At 44.6% G+C, this 19,061-nt stretch overlaps 1 protein-coding gene across 1 annotated transcript; it reads right to left on the bottom strand.

Moving 5' to 3' along the window:
* Positions 1-255: 255 nt before the first annotated feature.
* On the bottom strand, positions 256-17,701 carry LOC126203271 (endocuticle structural glycoprotein SgAbd-4). The gene is made up of 3 exons (XM_049937526.1): positions 17,555-17,701; positions 3,040-3,158; positions 256-712 (listed from the first exon to the last, which is right to left on the bottom strand). The coding sequence occupies exons 1-3, from the start codon at positions 17,561-17,563 to the stop codon at positions 424-426; spliced, it is 417 nt and encodes a 138-aa protein (XP_049793483.1). The 5' UTR covers positions 17,564-17,701; the 3' UTR covers positions 256-423.
* Between the last annotated feature and the right edge of the window lie 1,360 nt (positions 17,702-19,061).

Genomic DNA, 19,061 nt, shown 5'->3' on the forward strand with positions numbered 1-19,061 from the left:
AGAAATTAATCTAGAAGATTTGTACAACAGCAGTTCATGACCGTTATTGCGTGTGCTTTGAAGCCTTTGAAGCGTTTCGCTGTAACCTTAAAGATGAAGTAGGTTACTGGGGAATACCTAACAGCGATAACTTAATAATGAAGAAAGTAGATGTATTTGCTTCAGGGTAGGTTATAAACATTTGTTTTTATAGACCAACTACAGGCTACAGAATGGAGTAAGCTCTCATTATGAGAGATATAACGACGAAATGAGTAATGTGAAAAGTTTTTATTAGCATTTACAAGATCATCGCAAGCAACTGGCAGCAGACATGTTTCTCCTTGTTCTGTGTTGAGCGTGTCCGTCGTCGGTTGTGTCGGCCGATAAATGGAGTCGCTGCCGTACCGGCGAGCGGCGTCGTCGGCGCAGTGGGGTTCTGCCTTACCGGCGCCTCCTGCCCGGGCGGGGTTCGGGCGTCGACGGCAGCGTCGCCAGGTAGTCGAGGGCGCGCTGGATCGCTGGGGGGATGGGTGGGGGCGTGGGGAAGTGGGCGCCCTGGGGCACGAAGCCGTTCTCGTCGTCGGCCTGGTACTGCACGGAGTATGCCGTCCCGTCGGGCCCCGTGTACGAGAACGAGCCCTGGGCGACGATGAAGTCACCCTCGTCCGGCTTGGACCCCTTCTTCAGTGTGCCTGTCTCGTCAGCTTTGATGCCATTGCCTGTCTCGTAACTGGAAGGCAAAAGTAGTGAAAAAACAATTATAAGCTTAGAAACCACCATACAAAATTAAGTGCTATTTTTAGTACAAAGAAGGTAACAAATAAATAGCACTCAAATTGGCATGAAAGTAGGAAGGAAAGTTTTTAGCGTCCTACAGTGACAGAACGATAGCGAGAACTGTTATAGTATTGGGCAGCAAATCTGTCAGCCAGCCGAGACCACAGTGCAGGAAAAACCCAAGCATTTCTGAAGCTACCTGCTAAAACATAAATGGTTTCGGGTGGATGAAAATTTAGCCCTGCTCCGCCGAGTATGATCTTAATTGTCAACCTGCATACGAACTCGCCCGGAACGAAGATCGAGGTGGCAGCAGCACAAGAAAGACACGGGTGTGCAAACATCATAATTCAGGGACATTAATATTGTTAACTAAAAGGTAACTCAAGATGTACTTTTCTGTGCCACTGACTCGTTCAATAATGGACTGTCGTTGTGGATATGGGTATCGTGCTAAACTAGCAAGACTCTGAGAGCAGAGGAATGTTCTCAGTTTACAAATCAGTACGCCGAACTGATCGTTGACCTGTAGCTATAGACAATGATTTTGGAATTCTGAGTTCACAGATTTGTGACTATAAGGAAACTTGAATACTGAGATAGAGAAACATTTGGAAGTCCCTCTATAGAATTGGAACAGAAAGTCGTTAAAAAAATGATTCAAATGGCTGTGAGCACTATTGGACAACTTCTGAGGTCATCAGTCCCCTAGAACTTAGAACTGCTTAAACCTAACTAACCTAAGGACATCACACACATCCATACCCGAGGCAGGATTCGAACCTGCGACCGTAGAGGTCGCGCGGTTCCAGACTGTAGCGCCTAGAACCGCTCGGCCACTCCGGCCGGCAAGTAGTTAAAAAAAAAAGATGGATTTGTTTAGGTGTAAATTGAAGACCGAACTTATGCTGAAAAATTTCTTGGAAGTTAGGAATCAGCTGGTCAACTGTGAAATAAAGTGTGCGATGTAGTTAAATACGTAGGGAAGATCGGTAGAATAATTTGTGGAGGCAGATTGTGATTTTAATACCCGTCAGGGATACTTTTTGCTTAATATTCATGAGTGACGGAAGGAAAGTCATAAAATGAGTCGAAGTACTGATGATGATTGAAAAATAGCTGGAAAAGTAAGAAGCGGGAAATAAGATGTTTCAGTGCTTTAATCATTAGTGCAAGGGTTATTGGTGAAAAGCTTTCGATTCAGAGACATAGCTCAACGTTTGTATTAATGTAGACCACGAACGACATTAAGGGATTAAAGGATAAACTTTTTTTATTTTATAACATCAAATCCTGTAGTGGACGGGGCGTTCAGAGGTTAAATTCATCTTACCTATCTGCGCTACTGTAATGAACGGTATCTTGTTCCTTTTTAATATTATCGTGTTCCATACACCATTGTCCTCATTAAATATATGACTCTCTTCCCACTTCAATTTTTTTTTCGTGAAAATCCTGATTCTATAAATAGACCTCATGTATTTCTTTGTTCTTCCCTTCTTCAAACGACTTAACGCTATCTTTCCGACGCTTTCAAACTCTGCAGAATACAATTACAAACTTTCTAATCCGGTTCTCTATTCTTTTATCTTAAGGCCATATATTTCCCTCCTGACATCAATCACCTATGAAGCATAAATAGGATTTTCCTGCTGTTCTACTTTTACCCTTGCTTCTAAGTCTGCATTTATACCCCGCAAGGAAGTAAACAGTATTTTTCAGTTATTTTAAGGGGTTTGTATCCTATTCCACTTGCATTCTGTGCGAGGAAGAAAGGACTGCCTGTTTGCCTGTGTATGCGTCATAATCTGCCTTAGCTTGCCCTCACTAACCCTAAGCGACACATATGATGTGGGCGGCAAATACCCCATAGCCGCTCTACGCCTATTCTGTTTATTTAGACATCAAATCGATTAAATATTGCGGATGTACTGAATCAGAATGGAGAGAAAGGGGCTTGATGGTACAGTTTAACCAAAAATGGAATGGACTGATAGGACGCATTCTGTAGTGTCAAGGTATACTTAACCTTTCCGTAGCTGATGGGCTGTTTATGTCCTACCAAAGTAATATGTAGTTTTGAGTATTGGGACAACTATATCACATATCTGTAGAGTGCTAATGTCTAGCGAGTGCCTTTCGGAATTCGGAGTAAAATTCCACAGACCGTTGGATGGATATATAGAAGATTTCCGAAAATTAATGCAACTAGTGGATTTTTGTGATTCTTCAGTTTTTATTTACCACGACCGAGTCTGAAGGTACTGTCAGCGTACTTACTTCCACTGGTAACTGCCGTCCGGGTTGCGGACCTCGTTCTGACTGATGATAGGGATCACTTTGTCCGGAGGCGCCTGCGCCACAACGGCTGTCACCAGCGCACACAACCACAGGATACACTGGAAAAGAAGGAGAAGTGAAACACGTTAACAATAAATCGTAATCACATGCCTAAGTAACTTCCTATGGTTTACTGTGAAAGGTGTGCCTTTCCCCATCCCCGGTCTCTCAAGACACATCACCCTCAAACTGCCTTGCAGTATTTGAGAAAGAAAGTGAAACTGCGATTCGTCGGACCACACTGAACCTCTAGATCATTTTCTTTTTTGTTTACCAGTGAGAGACGAGGAGCTTTGTTTGCCGCTGTAAGCAATGGCCTTTTATGACGTCGCTGACTCCAAATGGCCAGTGCATGCGGGTCGTAAAATGTTTGAGATGTACTTCTGTTCACTATTAGTAACAATTTCTGCCGGTTTTGAAACCAACTATCACGACCAAAGCGGGCACATCCGTCTCAGATCCAGCCCGCAGCTCTTGGTCTAGTGGCTAGCATCGCTGCCTCTGAATCACGGGATCCCGGGTTCGATTCCCAGTTGGTTGGGTTTTTCCCCTGTCCGGGCGCTGAGTGCTTGTGGTGTCCTCATTATTTCATCATCATTCGTGAAAGTGGCTAGACTGGACTGTGTAAAGATTGGGACTTTGTACGGGCGCTGATGACCGCGCAGTTGAGCGCCTCACAAACCAATCATCATTGTCTCAGATCCCTTTCGACTAGGGAACTTTGACGACCAGTATTCCATGTCACATGTTACACGTTAAGTGACTGCGAGTATTATACTGTTCCATAAAGACACATTGGACTGTCTGCGTTGATAAACCACAAATCTAGCACATCATACATGGAGTGGGCATGGGTTCGTCCAGATGCGATTGCACCCCTCTGCCAGACTCTCACGTTTACACATCGCCCGATTTAATAGCGCTGATACATGACAGATACAAGCACTTCCTTCCATGACGTATGTCAGCGGTGAAGGTTCACATCACTACCTGGTGGCAGGTCTGCAGCATCAACATCGCTGCAAAGCGACCTTTGTGTTCTTTTAAGGTGGTGATCGTTAGTTAGTCTTGTGACAGAAAGCCGATATTCACCAGAAAATGTGATGTTTCTTAACAGAGGTTAGCAATACGTGTTTGTAAAGAATATTTTGTTGTGTCAACTAAACCTAACCCTATTTCACAAATTTTATAATTACTCTACGACCTATGTTTCGGGTTATAAGACTATTTTCTGGTACATAACTGAACTGAAAGGTGAGAGCCAAAAATCTTTTTAAATCTGACGAGTCTCAAATTAAACTGAAAATGTTTTGTGTGTCGACACTTTTCACAAATTACAGATGGGTTTACAGGATCATCTACCAATAGTGACGCCGTCGACATGTTGGTCCAATTGGAAGGTCAATATGCACTCGGCTGAGAGAATATCATAGAACTTGGAGATTAAAAAAAACCGGACTCAGCTTTTCCGAACATTTCATAAATAAAAGCCACAAATACACCACAGATATAAAAGTCCGACGCATAGAAGGTAATGGTGCAAAGCTCACTCAGAAATTTTAGAATTTAAGTAACAGGTGTGCGTGTCCCCATATTTATTAGGGAATAGACAAACTCAATTCAGTTATTCACTCTTTCTCCGCAGTCCGTTATTGGATTTTCTTAGATCACTTCCTAGAGTAAATCTAATATTTTAATAGGTAACATCAGCTTCATTATTTTTGGCAAAGACAACCAGTTTCGTCAAATTCATTGTATTACAGAGAAACGTCTAGCAGACAATGTCCACTAATGCAGAAGGCTAGTTTAACTAGAGTGCACTGTGCGGATGCCAATGACTGCTCGCAAAGTCTCGAACTGTTGAAAGTGTTATGCTAGATGTAGCAAGAACATAATCTCAAATCAACGTCAGCGAAAGGTCTTCTGTGCGAATCTCTTTTCCAAATTCTTGTGACCAGTGATTTAAATGTTACATTATTTCTTATATGATCAATTTTTGGAAGCAGACGAGGAAATAATGCAAAATTTTGAGCAATACAGTCATTGAGAAAGACTAGTAACTACTTATGTGTCTCATTGATTATGATGCTATCAGGATATCACAAGTAGACACATCTTGTTTAGTAGCTTGCTGAACACGTTTCGTTCTAAGACCACACTGACTGTTGGACTTTAAATACAGCACCTTGTATAACATGTTTATCACTTGTAAAAAACATTAAGGGTATCTGTTTACCCTTTTTATTTTGAAATGATTTCAAACAGCTTTATTTGAAGATCATTATTTACGATCTGTTAGTGTTTATAAGCGGAAAGTGACGCGTGAACTGAAAGTGTGCCCGGGGTGGAGTAAACATGTACCACACCAGAAAGGCGCCCATACAGAAAAAAACGTTGTTCAAACGTAGACGTCGAAGAAAGGGGATGATAGGGAAATTTGCATTGCGATCTTACAGAAGGCTACGTTACAAAATGGTTCAAATGGCTCTGAGCACTATAGGAATTAACTTCTGTGGTCATCAGTCGCCTAGAACTACTTAAACCTAACTAATCTAAGGACATCACACATATCCATGCCCGAGGCAGGATTCAAACCTGCGACTGTAGTGGTCGCGCGGTTCCAGACTGTAGCGCCTAGAACCGCTCGGCCACCCCGGCCGGCGGGTGCTTTAGAGCTTACAAGGAAACGATACGTTCAAGCTTAGAGAGATGCGATGGTGTTTGTTCCAGTACGGCCAAGTTGTTCCGCCAGTTCAAATGGTTCAAATGGCTCTGAGCACTATGCTGTGGTCATCAGTCCCCTAGAACTCAGAACTACTTAAATCTAACTAACCTAAGGACATCACACACATCCATGCCCGAGGCAGGATTCGAACCTGCGCGCCTAGAACCGCGAGACCACCGCGGCCGGCGCGGAAGAAAGGCGTGAGAACTGAAGTTCGAAAGCATTCACCGTAGGTTATTGAGGATACTGTGGGATGGAGGGCTAAGAAAATTGGCACAAAAGACAAGTAACTAGTGAAAGGCTTCATCCAAGTCGAACTATTAACGAGTGACAAATGGTGCAAACATAATTCTGGAAGAAACGAAAGAAAATTTCCGAGGCTGAAAAGACAAGAAGAACAGCTGCTGAAACTTAAATGATATAGTAACACCGAGTACAGTTAGCTCTCCAACGAGGGCTGGTTAAAAAGGAAAGTGAAGTCGAAGAAAATCGAATTTTGAGAAAATTTATTGAGGATTATGTGGATTGTCATTTACTGAGGATACTTTGGATGAATGCAGAGCCACAGACAGTAACGGCGAACCGTGTGAAACAAGTCGAAAGACTAGCGAGTCAAAAATGATAAAAAATCGAAGTTATAAAAGAAAGAGAGGGAAATTTTCCGCTAATAATCTCCGCTGATGGGAAGTGGTGTTACGTGGTCGGCTCGGCAGGGGAAGCACGTGCGTCCTTGAGCCGACGGCTGGTGTCAAGGCCTGCGTCCTTTTCTTCGCATCCCGCGCGGCCTGCCGTGTCTGTTTTGCAAGCCAGCACCAGCTCCGGCCGCTGGGTGCACCGGCGCCGCGGCGGCCGTCTGACGTGACTTGACGTGACGCGACGCGAGGTGAGCCGAGCTGCACCGGACTGACCTTGGCGGCCCCACTGCGTCGTCCGGAATAGCAAACACCGCGGGAGGGCGACGTGTGACAACAAACATGTGCGCAGATTAGCGTCTAGCGCTGACCGCGTCGCCTGTGAAATCTTCCACGAAGCTAGTGGCGTGTCTGTGACAGAAGACCGATCTGTGACACTTCGTTGTCCTCTGAGGAGAACGGCATCACTGAACTACCAAAAGCTCTCATGTACATTTATTCGCAGATGACTGGTTTCTCACTGAATAACACAGGGGAGGTTCCGTAAGGTAAAATACGCTATCTGAGGAGTGCGTTAACACCCTTTTCCTTTTTGATAGATTAGGCAATGATGACGACACTTTCAAAGAGGTGTCTGATCGTCAGTGGAGGAAAGGCATCCTCAAGACCCAAAACCATAGAAAGTAGGGATACTGAACGCTGGCGTCTAGACCGAAGTAGAACCATCCCAAAGGTGTTCTTTAGGTCCAGGTTGCGCCTCTGCAAAGGCCTGTCCATTTTAGGAATATTTTTGTTGACGAACCATTGCCCCACAGCTAACGAAACAGCTGTTCCTCCACTGTACTCGGCCGGAGTAGCCGTGCGGTTCTAGGCGCTACAGTCTGGAGCCGAGCGACCGCTAAGGTCGCAGGTTCGAATCCTGCCTCTGGCATGGATGTGTGTGATGTCCTTAGGTTAGTTAGGTTTAATTAGTTTTCAGTTCTAGGCGACTGGTGGCCTCAGAAGGAAAGTCGCATAGTGCTCGGAGCCATTTTCATAGCTTTGTGCGTTTATTGTTTTCTTAAGCGCAATGTGGGGACTACACCATAACGCCACCGGCTCCGTACTTTGTTGTTGCCACCACGCATGATGCCAGGTAATGTTCTCTAGGCATTCACTACACCCGAGCCGCGCGGCATTAGCCGAGCGGTCTAGGGCGGTGCAGTCATAGACTGTGCGGCTGGTCCCGGCGGAGGTTCGAATCCTCCCTCGGGCATGGGTGTGTGTGTTTGTCCTTAGGATAATTATGGTTAAGTAGTGTGTAAGCTTAGGGACTGATGACCTTAGCAGTTAAGGTAAGTCCCATAAGATTTCACACACATTTCAATATTTTTGAACACTATACCCTAACCGGTCCATCCCATTGCCACTCCATATCACTCGTTTCCAGTCAGTCAGTATCCAGCGGCGTTCATGTGATGTAACCTCAAGCTTCGCTGGTTATTGACTACAGAAATATATGGGGTATGAGGACCTAGTCGACCGCTGTGCCCCTTTCTTTGTAACTGAAACCGCGCCATCTTTGCGCTAGCTGGACTGGTGGTAGCAGTCTTGGACTCACGAGTGATTCCTCCTGCCGGTTTCGTACGGTACTTTTACAGCTAACCTCCCCAGTGCTTGACGGTCCCTGTCCATCAGTACATAAACTCCGGCTGGTCTTCCTCTCCTCCCGAAGTGGCCTTGAAGGTCAAACGGTACCGACCGGCCGCCATGTCATCCTCAGCCCATAGGCGGCACTGGATGCGGATATGGAGGGGCATGTGGTCAGCACACCGCTCTCCCGGCCGTATGCCACTTTCCGAGACAGGAGCCGCTACTTCTCAATCAAGCAGCTCCTCAGTTGGCCTCACAAGGGCTGAGTGCACCCCGCTTCCCAATAGCGCTCGGCAGACTGGATGGTCACCCATCCAAGTGCTAGCCCAGCCCGACAGCTCTTAACTGCGGTAATCTGACGGGAACTGGCAAGGCCGTGGGCTCCGGATGGTCTTGGTTTGTCTGTATTTGTTCTTTCGCGTTTCCACATCCCAAACAGTCGAGTTATTAGGTTCGGATAGCTATTAAATATTGTTTACATCTATATAGAAGATCCGCAAGCTACCGTACGGTGCATGAGAGAGGGTACCTTGTACCACTACTAGACTTTCCCTTTCTTGTTCCACTCGCAAATAGAGCGAGGGAAAGACGACCATCTATATGCCCCCGTAAGAGTCCTCATTTCTCGTATCTTAACTTTGTGGTCCGTAAGCGCATATGTGATGGCGGCAGCGGATTCATTCGACATTCAGCAGTTCTTCTAAGAGGTCGTGGCCCCCCCTCCAAGGATTCCCATTTAAGTTCCCGAAGCGTCTCTGTAACACTTACCAGTTGTTCGAACATATCTAACAGCCTGCCTCCGAATTGCTTCGATGTCTTCCTTCAATCTGACCTGGCACGGATCCCAAACACACGAACAGTATTCAAGAATAGGTCGCACAAGCGTCCTATAAGGGATCTCCTTTACAGTTGAACCACACTGCGCTCTTCCTACCACAGTCCTCACATGCTCATTCCATCTCATATCGCTTTGCGACTCTACGCGCAGATATTGAAACAACGTTGCTGTACGAAGCACTAAAGTACTAACGGCGTATCCAAACATTACAGGTTTGTTTTTCCTACTCATCCACATTTAACTTACATCTTCCCACATTTAAAGTTAGCTGTCATTCGCCACAACGACTAGAAATTTTGTCTAAGTCATCTCGTATCTTCCTACATTCACTTAACTTCGACACCTTGCGGTACACCACAGCATCATCATCAAACAACCGCATATTGCTGCCCACACCATAAGCCAAATGATTTATTTATATAGAAAACAACAACGGTCCTACCTACTTCCCTGGATCACTCCTGACGATACCCTTGTCCCTGATGAGTAATCGCTGTCGAGGACAACATACTGGGATCTATTACTTAAGAAGTCTTCGAGCCACTCACATATCTGTGAACTTATGCCATAGGCTCGTACCTTCGTTAACAGACTGCGGTGAGGCACCATGACAAATGCTTTCCGGGAACCTAGAAATGTGGAATCTGCCTGTCGCCCTTCATCCATGGTTCACACTACATCATGTGAGAAAGGTCAAAATCAGTTTTACAGGTGCGATGATTTCTAAGACCATGCTAATTCGTGGGCATAAGCTTCTCAGTCTCAAGGAAGTTTCGTATATTCGAACTGAGAATACGTACAAGGATTCCACAGCAAGCGAACTTAGGAATATTGGTCTGTATACGTTATTAGTACCAACTTAAATTGCATTTCATACCATATTTTACTGTCGGAATAGAATTAGAAACTCCAGTTTCAAGAATTTAACGTTCTACCCCCCCCCCCTCCCCCCTTAACTCACAATGGTCCTTCTGTGTAGCCTTAAGCAGATGTATGTATAATTATAGCAATTAAAATGCACTACCCGAGATAGGTGATGCAGTGGTGTTGTCCAGACTATCAGAAGGTACGTAAGCACACTAAACTTACTTCCTTGTTTTCTAAAACACTACAGCGGATAATGCTGTGAGTGATTGCTAGATTCGAGTATGGTATCGAACTTCCTTGAATGTCATTCTTTGCATACACGCAGCAGTTGATCTCTGCAGCAGGTGACACAGTGTTTGAAAGAATGGCCAAGGGTTTTTTAATGCGTTATCCCTCTGTAATGTAGAGAAAAGAGAGGAGAGATGAAAGAAAACAGATAGATCGCGAACTTTCTCGACACCTTCGGAATACGCCAGTAGCACGAGACAACTCTCATACTTCGTGAGTATTATCTGAATCTTAGGTAAGTGCCCAAAATTCAATCAAGAAATGCAAGACGCAGAAAACTGTGCGAATCAAGTGTTCTAAAGATTAAGCTAAAAGAAAAATTTAGATGATTATCAACAGATACAGTTGTTATTACAAAAACATAAACACGTTAAGTCGTAAGCATTACGGTGAAGACTTAAATTTTCACTATTGACTCTCAACACATATATGCTAAAACTATTTCCTAGAGTTCGAAATATGCTGAAAACAGAACCAAAAGTATTCAGACGTGTGAACGGGTGGAGTGCCCATCACAAGATGCTATTCTAATTCTTCATTAGCTTTCTTAAATTGTTAACAGCTCTGATAAATAATGCTTTGGTCAATTTGATCCTCCATTCTCTTAGAGGTAAGTTATTGCCCCGTCTACAGATCCGAAACATTATTACTCTGCTTGCTGCAATACGCTTGACACTAATTGAAACGTCACTAACTGCTCCCGGAATGAACACATCACAGTGTACTTTCTCTTCGGACTAAGGTTTGTGATCATCTTTTGATCTCCATCAGATAGTTCAAGTATAGTTTATTCCAGGTTATTTCACAGTAAACGTGTATTACCACAACCAGATTGATCCATTTATAGGTGGTTTTCTGGTAGCTTCACCCTTATCTCTGCTTACGTAGCTGCGCCTGTCGTTGCAGCAGACTTAATCAGTCAACTGATGGCAAATTTTTTTTTTAGTTGTTACGCCATGTCATATTCCCCTTCAAACTTCTTCAATATTCAACATTTGGGTCTCATCAGAAGCACGTAGCATAACGACTTATAAAATTTTACCGTCTACGACAATGGCCATGACAGCCTGCAGACATGCAGTGTGTTTCAAATTTCTTGCATTAAACTTGTAGGGGGTGATAAATAGCATCCCGTGGAACAAATTTTGTTGTAGACGAAAAGTTGACTGATGCTTCCCGGTGACGCAGGCGTACTACTGTATTGGTTATGACTCAGAGCCGGGAGGGTACAGGCTATCGGCAGCGTGCCAGTATAATGTGTGTTGCCTGTAACCCAGTCATTTTGCTATTACAGTATGAATAGTTAGTTGGATCATCTTCAGATCAAAGTAATTTCGGCAGCAAATCACCTTGTATGCATCGGAACTACACATCAGAATTCTGATTCTGACACGTATTTCTGACACAGACATAATGCATTACTGCTGTAGCTACATTGATATGAAGAAGATGATCCAGGGAGGTCGATACTAGTTATAGTATAAAAATATACAACTGATACTGGGAAATAAGCGACCTATGAGGTTCTTGAATATCAATAGAGTTGCTAAATTGTCTCGCGACTAATACATCGACTGTAGTGGAAAGTGGAACTGATTGGCTCTGGAGGACCAAATGACAACATGCGAGTAGCGTCCGATAGGTCATGCAGAATCGTTTCGCCAGGTGACGTACCTAGTGTCAGGAAATTGGTTTTAGTATGAAATTAGTATCCACGTGAATTGTATAGCCGGTAATTTGGACATTTCTGACAAGACCAGTGGCTGTGCCTCATCACTGTGGTCTCCGTGACGATATCTTCCAACAAGTTAACGGCAGACCGCGTACTGCCCGTGCTGCCCTGACCTACCTCGAAAACGAGGGTGCTTGACTGTTGGCATAGGTAGTACGCTCTGCAGGTCTTTGAGATTGAAAATATTTGGTCATAGGTTGTCGTCTCACTGGTACGCCACCGTTTATCAGCCATCGTTACTGATGAGTTCTGGAGGAAAGATGAAGCTTCATCGGATGACGTAACCGCATCTATCATCCAAACCCAATTCGACTAGATACCCAGCAAAATTAGCGCCATTGCTACTCCCAGAGGTGGCGGCTGTGGGTATTAAAGTTTTCACTCTGCACACCCAAACCTCACCTACAAATTTAACCAAACGTTCTTCCTTCTGTGGTGTATGTTTATTATAAGTAATACATTGTTAAAAGACAGTTCCATTTTCCACCTTAGCCCCATTATGACCTAGTCTTATACATTTGAACATGTTAAACGCCACAGCTGTATCATTCCATTATCATTGCATTACGACCGGTTTCGTTCATAGGACATCTTGAAGTTACTGAGCTGTGAAAATGTAACGATATTTGTATCAAGACTTTAGCACATCTCGGCAACCTTAAGATATTCTACGAACGAAATTGGTAGTAACACAATTACTGTGAAATAATACAGATGAGGTGGATTTCATTAATTATTACCATTATTTCACACTATAAGCTGATTTCGGTGGTGTGCAATTTTTGAATGCTTGCTCTTGGCATCCTGTGCAGAATGCAGAACCACAGCTGTGACCGTAAAATTAGGATATGAGTAAGCACATGAAAATTGCGCATTGACGAAATCAGCTGGTCGTGGGAAATAAGTGAATGAATCGTAATGCAGCTAAGGTGGGAAACGAGATTTTCTTTTAATAAATCTGTGGCTGCGACAGTTGGTATGAAATAGTTTAATAATGCTACGTTATTTGCTATGTTTCTAGGTACTTTAATGGCCAACATTGCATTATGGAAGTGCACAGTACGAATGCAAATTACTCGTTACTGTACTCTCCACAATATACTTTGAAGGAACACAGCATTGTCTTCACTTTACTTTATTCCAATTACCACCCTAACTGCTTCTTGTACAACACCGGTGAAGCCAGCACCGGCCGTTTCGACAGCAATATGCTAACTAGATCCTTTTATAATAGACTAAGGTGAGCTCGTATAGCTTCGCTTAAGGCAGGGATCTGCAACAAAGCCACCGCCTCCCACTTGTAGCGTAGCTGTAGTAACCCTTAAAAGGACCGACACCACAGGGAAGGTAGTGACACACACGTGAGGTCGTCTGAAGTGACCTCACATTTGTCACTGGCTGGTGGAGAGAGGGTACACCTGCGGACGGCAGGGAAAGTGCGAGGCTTAACTCGTGCGAAGGCATCAACAGTTAACGGTGGTGCTGTCCATGCAATTGTGACATTGCGCTTCATAGTGTTCGATGTTTTTCTTTTCTACGCGTTTCGCCACCGTTGACAAAATGGTTCGAAAGGTTCGTAGACACGCTTGTACGGCGCACAGCAAAGTTCCGACCGGTTGGTTTTTAGCAGTGAAGAGTCCTCACTTGCCCTATGCCTACTGAAAATTGCCTGAACTATGGAAGACTTCAGATTTATGATGAAGCGGTTGGTATCTTCTAGCTTTAATCTCTTTTCCATTTTGACCAACCTGCGGGTTCCAATGGTGGCCCAGCGTGACTGGTAGAGTATCCAGCCGTGCTAACTTGCAGCAGCGATACATGTGCTGCAGTTGTAAGACATTGGATATCCGAGAGGACAGGGATCAAATGTGCAACCGTCCACCCACATTTTGATTTACCGTGGTTTCCGTAGTGCTTAACTGAAATGATGTGATGGGTTTATTGAAAATGACAGTGTCAGTTTGCTCCCCTATCTTTCCCCAATCCAAGTCCGTCTCTCGGGAGATCATCGGCTACACGATATAATAATTCTCTTCCCTCCTTTTTAACTTCCGGCATCTGACGAAACTGACAAGGTCAGACTTCTAAATGCTGTGCATTATCAGTCCGACTCGACGCAGGAAAACTAATCTATTCCTCGAATGGTTCAATGACTCTTCTCGTAAGCTTAATGATTTATCTCCTACACCTGAGTGTGCCAAATACTACCTTCATTTTAAGTATGTGTCTCATGACCATCGCAGCTCTTGTAACTTTCCTCGATTATTCGTTCATAAATGTGTTTCTTTCCAGTACTTTCCCCCAATAGGAAATACTGAAGTACCAAATCACCGCTTATTAACGAATGTATACTCATATGGAGTGTTGTTGTTGTGGTCTTTAGTCCGATGACTTGTTTTGATGCAAGCCTCATCATTTTCGAATAACTACTGCATCCTATATCCCTATGAACCTGCTTGGTGTTTCCATCTCTTGGGCTCCCTCTACAATTTTATCCCCTCCCCACCACAGTTCCTTTCAGTACTAAGTAGGTGATCCCTGATGTCTCAGAATTTGTCCTATCAACGAACCCATCTTTTAGTCAAGATATGTCAAAAATTTCTTTTCTCTCAAATTCTAATCAGCACCTCCACATTGGTTACGCGATCTGCCACCTCTTCAGAAACCACAAGTCTGCCTGGCCTCTCAACCATATGTGGCATCAAATGAAACTTGAAACTAGACTGATTGTCTCTTGCTAGGGAGGACGCGGAAAGTTGTCTTAGATACAGAGTTATCGACAGACGTAGAAGAAATTTTAGACTGTCCCCAGGTAAGTATGGAGCGTCCTTTCTGTTCATGCGGCACATTGATGAGATGACAATCAATATTGATAGTAACCTCAGACTCTCCACAAGTGATGCAACTATCTTTAATCAAGTTCAGGGTGAAAATGGCTACAAAAGTACTGTCATACCTCCATAACATTTCAAAGTAGTGGAAAGGATGGCAGATCGCTTTAAATGTTTAGAAACGTAATACTGTGCACTTTTCAAAACGAAAATAGTATTCTGAGCCTGCAGTGTCAATGGGCCACGAATGGACTGAACACTTACAAATACCTCGGAGTAAATGTTTGTGGTAACGTGGAATTGCATGATGACAGACCATGATGACAGATGACGGTTTGAGGAGCCATGTCACGAATCGCGCTGCTCCTCCCGCCAGGGGTTCGATTCCTCCCTCGGTCATGGATGTGTGCTAGTTTAGGGACCGATGCTCTCAGCAGTTTGGTCCCTTAGGAACTCACACACACAACAGCGGAGAATGTTTATAAACAACGCGAGCGACTCATCCTTGATTATTTTTCAGATGTGTCCAACAGATGCTAAATAGGTCCAACAGGGGACATTGAATGTAACAGAAAAGGAACAGCACGAATGGCGAAAGATTTATTTCCCCTTCGTCCCGTTGAGAGCAACAGCAAAGCATAAATTCGCAGACCCTTGAAGACTTACGAAAACAACCCAGCGGAAACCTTATTGTAAAGTTTTAAGAACCAGTATTTAGTGAGAAACAGGCGATGTGGCAAACCATCCTAAGTATCGCTCCAGTAGGGACCACGAAGTCAAGATTAAGTTAATTACCGCGCGCAAAAGTGCTCCGAAGTAATCATTCTGCCTCTGATCCGTACGTGAATGGGAGGGGAAATAACTATAATACTTAGTTCAATGTGAAGAGCCCAATGCTATGCACTTCCTAGTGGTGTCCAGGGTATGGATGTAGAAGCAGATGTTATTCCTCAGTTTACATCGACGTTATTAGGCTCTAGAGAGAGAATCATTCTTCGTCTTATCAAACACACCACCTTAAAGCCATTTAGAAATAGCGGGAAAGCTGTGTGATTTGAAACTCCAGACTGCCGTTTTTGTATCGGCATCAATGAACTGAGCAATACCAAAAAACCCCTTTCATAAGTTTTACGTAAATCTCTCTTGATAGCTTCTGACGCACACTTCCGGGATGCTGTAATTGGCAGAGAAAGTTCCGATTGACTCATACGTGATCGCCTCCGCGGAGAGTGGTCGTCCACTTGTTAAGAGCTATAAGCCTCTCTTAACTAAGTGACGAAGAAAAGTGAATATACAGGCGGGAAGTCAGGAGCACAAGCGTAGCTGTAGGTAGAGTATGGCCCTTCCATTTGCCGCGGTACTAGAACCCGACTGAAGGCGGGTCCCTCGTACAGGCTGGCTCCTAGCGCCATTCTGACAGCGGGTTGAGTAGACGAGTCTGGGACAAGGAAAAATCTCCGCCCTCCCACCGGTGATTGAAACCGGTACCTCCGAGGTCAGAGTCTCTACTCGCTAGGTCTCCACGGCCAGTAGCAGAAAGCAACGTAGAAACAAAAAATTAAAAGAAGTAATTGTCGACCACAGCATATACAGAATAGTGATAGGCGACTAAGATACAAGTATATTTTCTATTCGAGTACTACTAGTACTATTAGTAAGTCAGTAATTCTTCTAAAATGGTTTTAATAGTCTGTAGAATGTCATCTTTAAGTAAACCAATCTTCAAATGAAGAGAGTGAGCATCCACAATGCCATCAAGGCATTGCCACTTTGTAGATAATAACTACTTGTCTCCCATCAATCTGGGGAACGTGTCCCTGCATTCCCGTTCTCTGTCTGCAGGCTTCTCTTATACCGAGACAGGATTTAATGTTCCATTAGAACAACGTTGTAAGCTCGAACTTTTAATATCTATGAGGCAGACGAACATATCATTCTAAGCAAAAAGAAGTACACTAATATCAAACATAGACCTTGAGAAATAAATTTCGGAGAATGAATATCTCGATCACAGCACTGAAGGGAAAAGAATGACTAACTGTGAAAAAAAAAAAAAACGAAAAATTAATGGATTAATTTAAGAAGTGTGGAGATTCCCCACAGAATCTGAATGGAAGTGATGGGAAAAGAAGGGGCATGTGTTAAGACATTGGAGAATAATTTTCATGGTATTGAAAGGAGCTGTAGACAGCCAAAACTGTGGGGGAACGGAGAGATTGGAGTACATCCAACATATCGTCAAGTACTTTGGGTGCTAACCCCATACTGTGAGAAAGTGGTTAGCACAGGACACAAAGTCGTGGCTAGGCGCATCAAGCCAGTCAAAAGACTCACGAAAAAAAAAAAAAGCATTACCTCAAATACATTAGGAGCAGTCGCGGTAGAAATCTCGGCTTTCGGAGTTTACTCTGACACATAGCTCGCGGAGTTACCGGCAAAGAATAGCTGTTAATTGGACATAAAAGTCGTTTGAGGTAGGTAAAGAGAAGTTACCGGACGATCAGTGAAACATGTTTTGTTCGCAATGCTCTTTCAACTCAGGTATCCAAGCACACCAGTGAATTGTCTCTGCCTCCTCACAAGAAGTAGCAGAAATTCCTCGTGCAGTGCCTACCAAACTCCATGACTGCTGGTACTGTAGTGGCCGCATGTCCTATGTTTCAGTGCTACAAATAGTATAACTGAGTAAGTAGAACCAAGAACGCTCATAGAGAGGCGATGCTTAAATTATGACGACTGAAGTTTACTGTAACTTTCCGCTGCCTTGGAAATCTAACAATAGTCCTGAATAGTAATACTGAGGGAAAATACTAAAAAAAAAACATGAAACCTAGTACTTGAGTAAAACCAGTAGCGCCAGTACATGAGAAATACCATTAGCGCCAGACAGAAAGCGCTCGGCGGACTTACCGACTTCATGGCACCCGTAATCCTACACTTGTGCTCAGCGGGGAGGAACTGGGGGAGTGCATGCAGTGTCGGCGCACTGCGGCCACTATATATACGGAACCACGCACCAGGGACCGTGGACGGTGCGAGAGGGGGCTGCAGAGGGGTCGTGGTTGCGTCACTGTGATGGCCCCGATCCACCGGCCGACAAAAGAGAGACGCCGCTACCGGGCACTTAGCGGGAGCGACGCACGCAGGGAAACGCGTCGCCCAGGCGACGACGCCACCCCCACTCGCCGCGCCGCCTCCCTACCACCGGCTGTCCCGCGGCGACTAGGAGCGCGGTCGCACACATCAGTCCTAGGCAACGAGTAGTAAATCTGTTTTCGCTAGCAAGAAGGCGACAACACCGGAGGGGAATAAAAAAAAGCCACTGACGGACAAGAGTAAACAGACGCAAAAGTGGGCAGTCGTAAGCTTCTCGTGGGGACGGTAGAAGGATAGCACATAGTGCAGTATCATTGCCGAGGATGGGTAGTGGTAGAGCTGCAGAAATAGACGTCAAAGATATGTAGGAGAGAGAATAGCGCAGCGAAGGCGGCGGTTTCATAGGTATTCGAGGATGCATGATAATGAGTTAGTGTGTGCTGTACTGTTGTGAGAGGCAGCGCCAGAGGCTAGACGCTAGCTGAGGGGCCCTTGCCTAGCCTCGGGTCGGCAATTACTACGTGCCTCTCGGGGCACGAGCTCTGTTGCAGTCGCAGGCGGCGCTCGGAAGACGCCGTCAGCTCTTCCAGAGACTCCGTGGGCGACGGGCGACGATTCGTGACTCGGGTACCAGATCGCAAAGCTTTTGGCACCGGCATTTTTGCCGTCGAGACCTACCCATTCAGCGTGGCTGGACCCGCTGACTACGTCTGACTTTGTCGGACCTCACGGCTTTTCCATAACTGTTTTGCGGCAGTAGTCGTTTGTGGTAAAATCTTTGGTGGTCACCGAAGTATCACATTACATATGCGGGTAACAGTCTATTGAAGCAGACGTCAGTAGTGGAGCGTCGTTTGTCTCACAACTTGGCCGAAGCAGTCAATATTGACATACCTTTTAGAACTTGCGAGTCAGATTCGATAGTCATTTCTCCTCACGCTTCAAGATTGGACGTCATCTTGGTACGTTACACCTGTGGGACGAAAACGGTCTGCGAAATCAGTTATGCGTTTTTCATGAAAGTATCAGCTAATTTTTGTACATGCACTTCAGCAGATTAGATTCAGTGTAATTACTGATCCTGTGTGGAAGACTCATGGCATAAAATATCCCTGTTGGGAGCGAGCATCATCAGTATGACGACGGCCTCAGATATCCATTGTAATCTTTCCGGCTAAACCGATGAAGCCCACCGTGAGTAGTTCTCGAAGGGTGAGAAACCTTATGCTAACATACACACACCCATCCAGAAGAGACTCGTTGAAAAAACATCTGCATTTACAGTATTCGTTTTTCCACGGTTTTTGCAGAACTCTGCTAA

This window comes from Schistocerca nitens, chromosome 9, assembly GCF_023898315.1.
Source record: "Schistocerca nitens isolate TAMUIC-IGC-003100 chromosome 9, iqSchNite1.1, whole genome shotgun sequence".
In the NCBI taxonomy this organism is placed as follows: Eukaryota; Metazoa; Arthropoda; class Insecta; order Orthoptera; family Acrididae; genus Schistocerca; species Schistocerca nitens.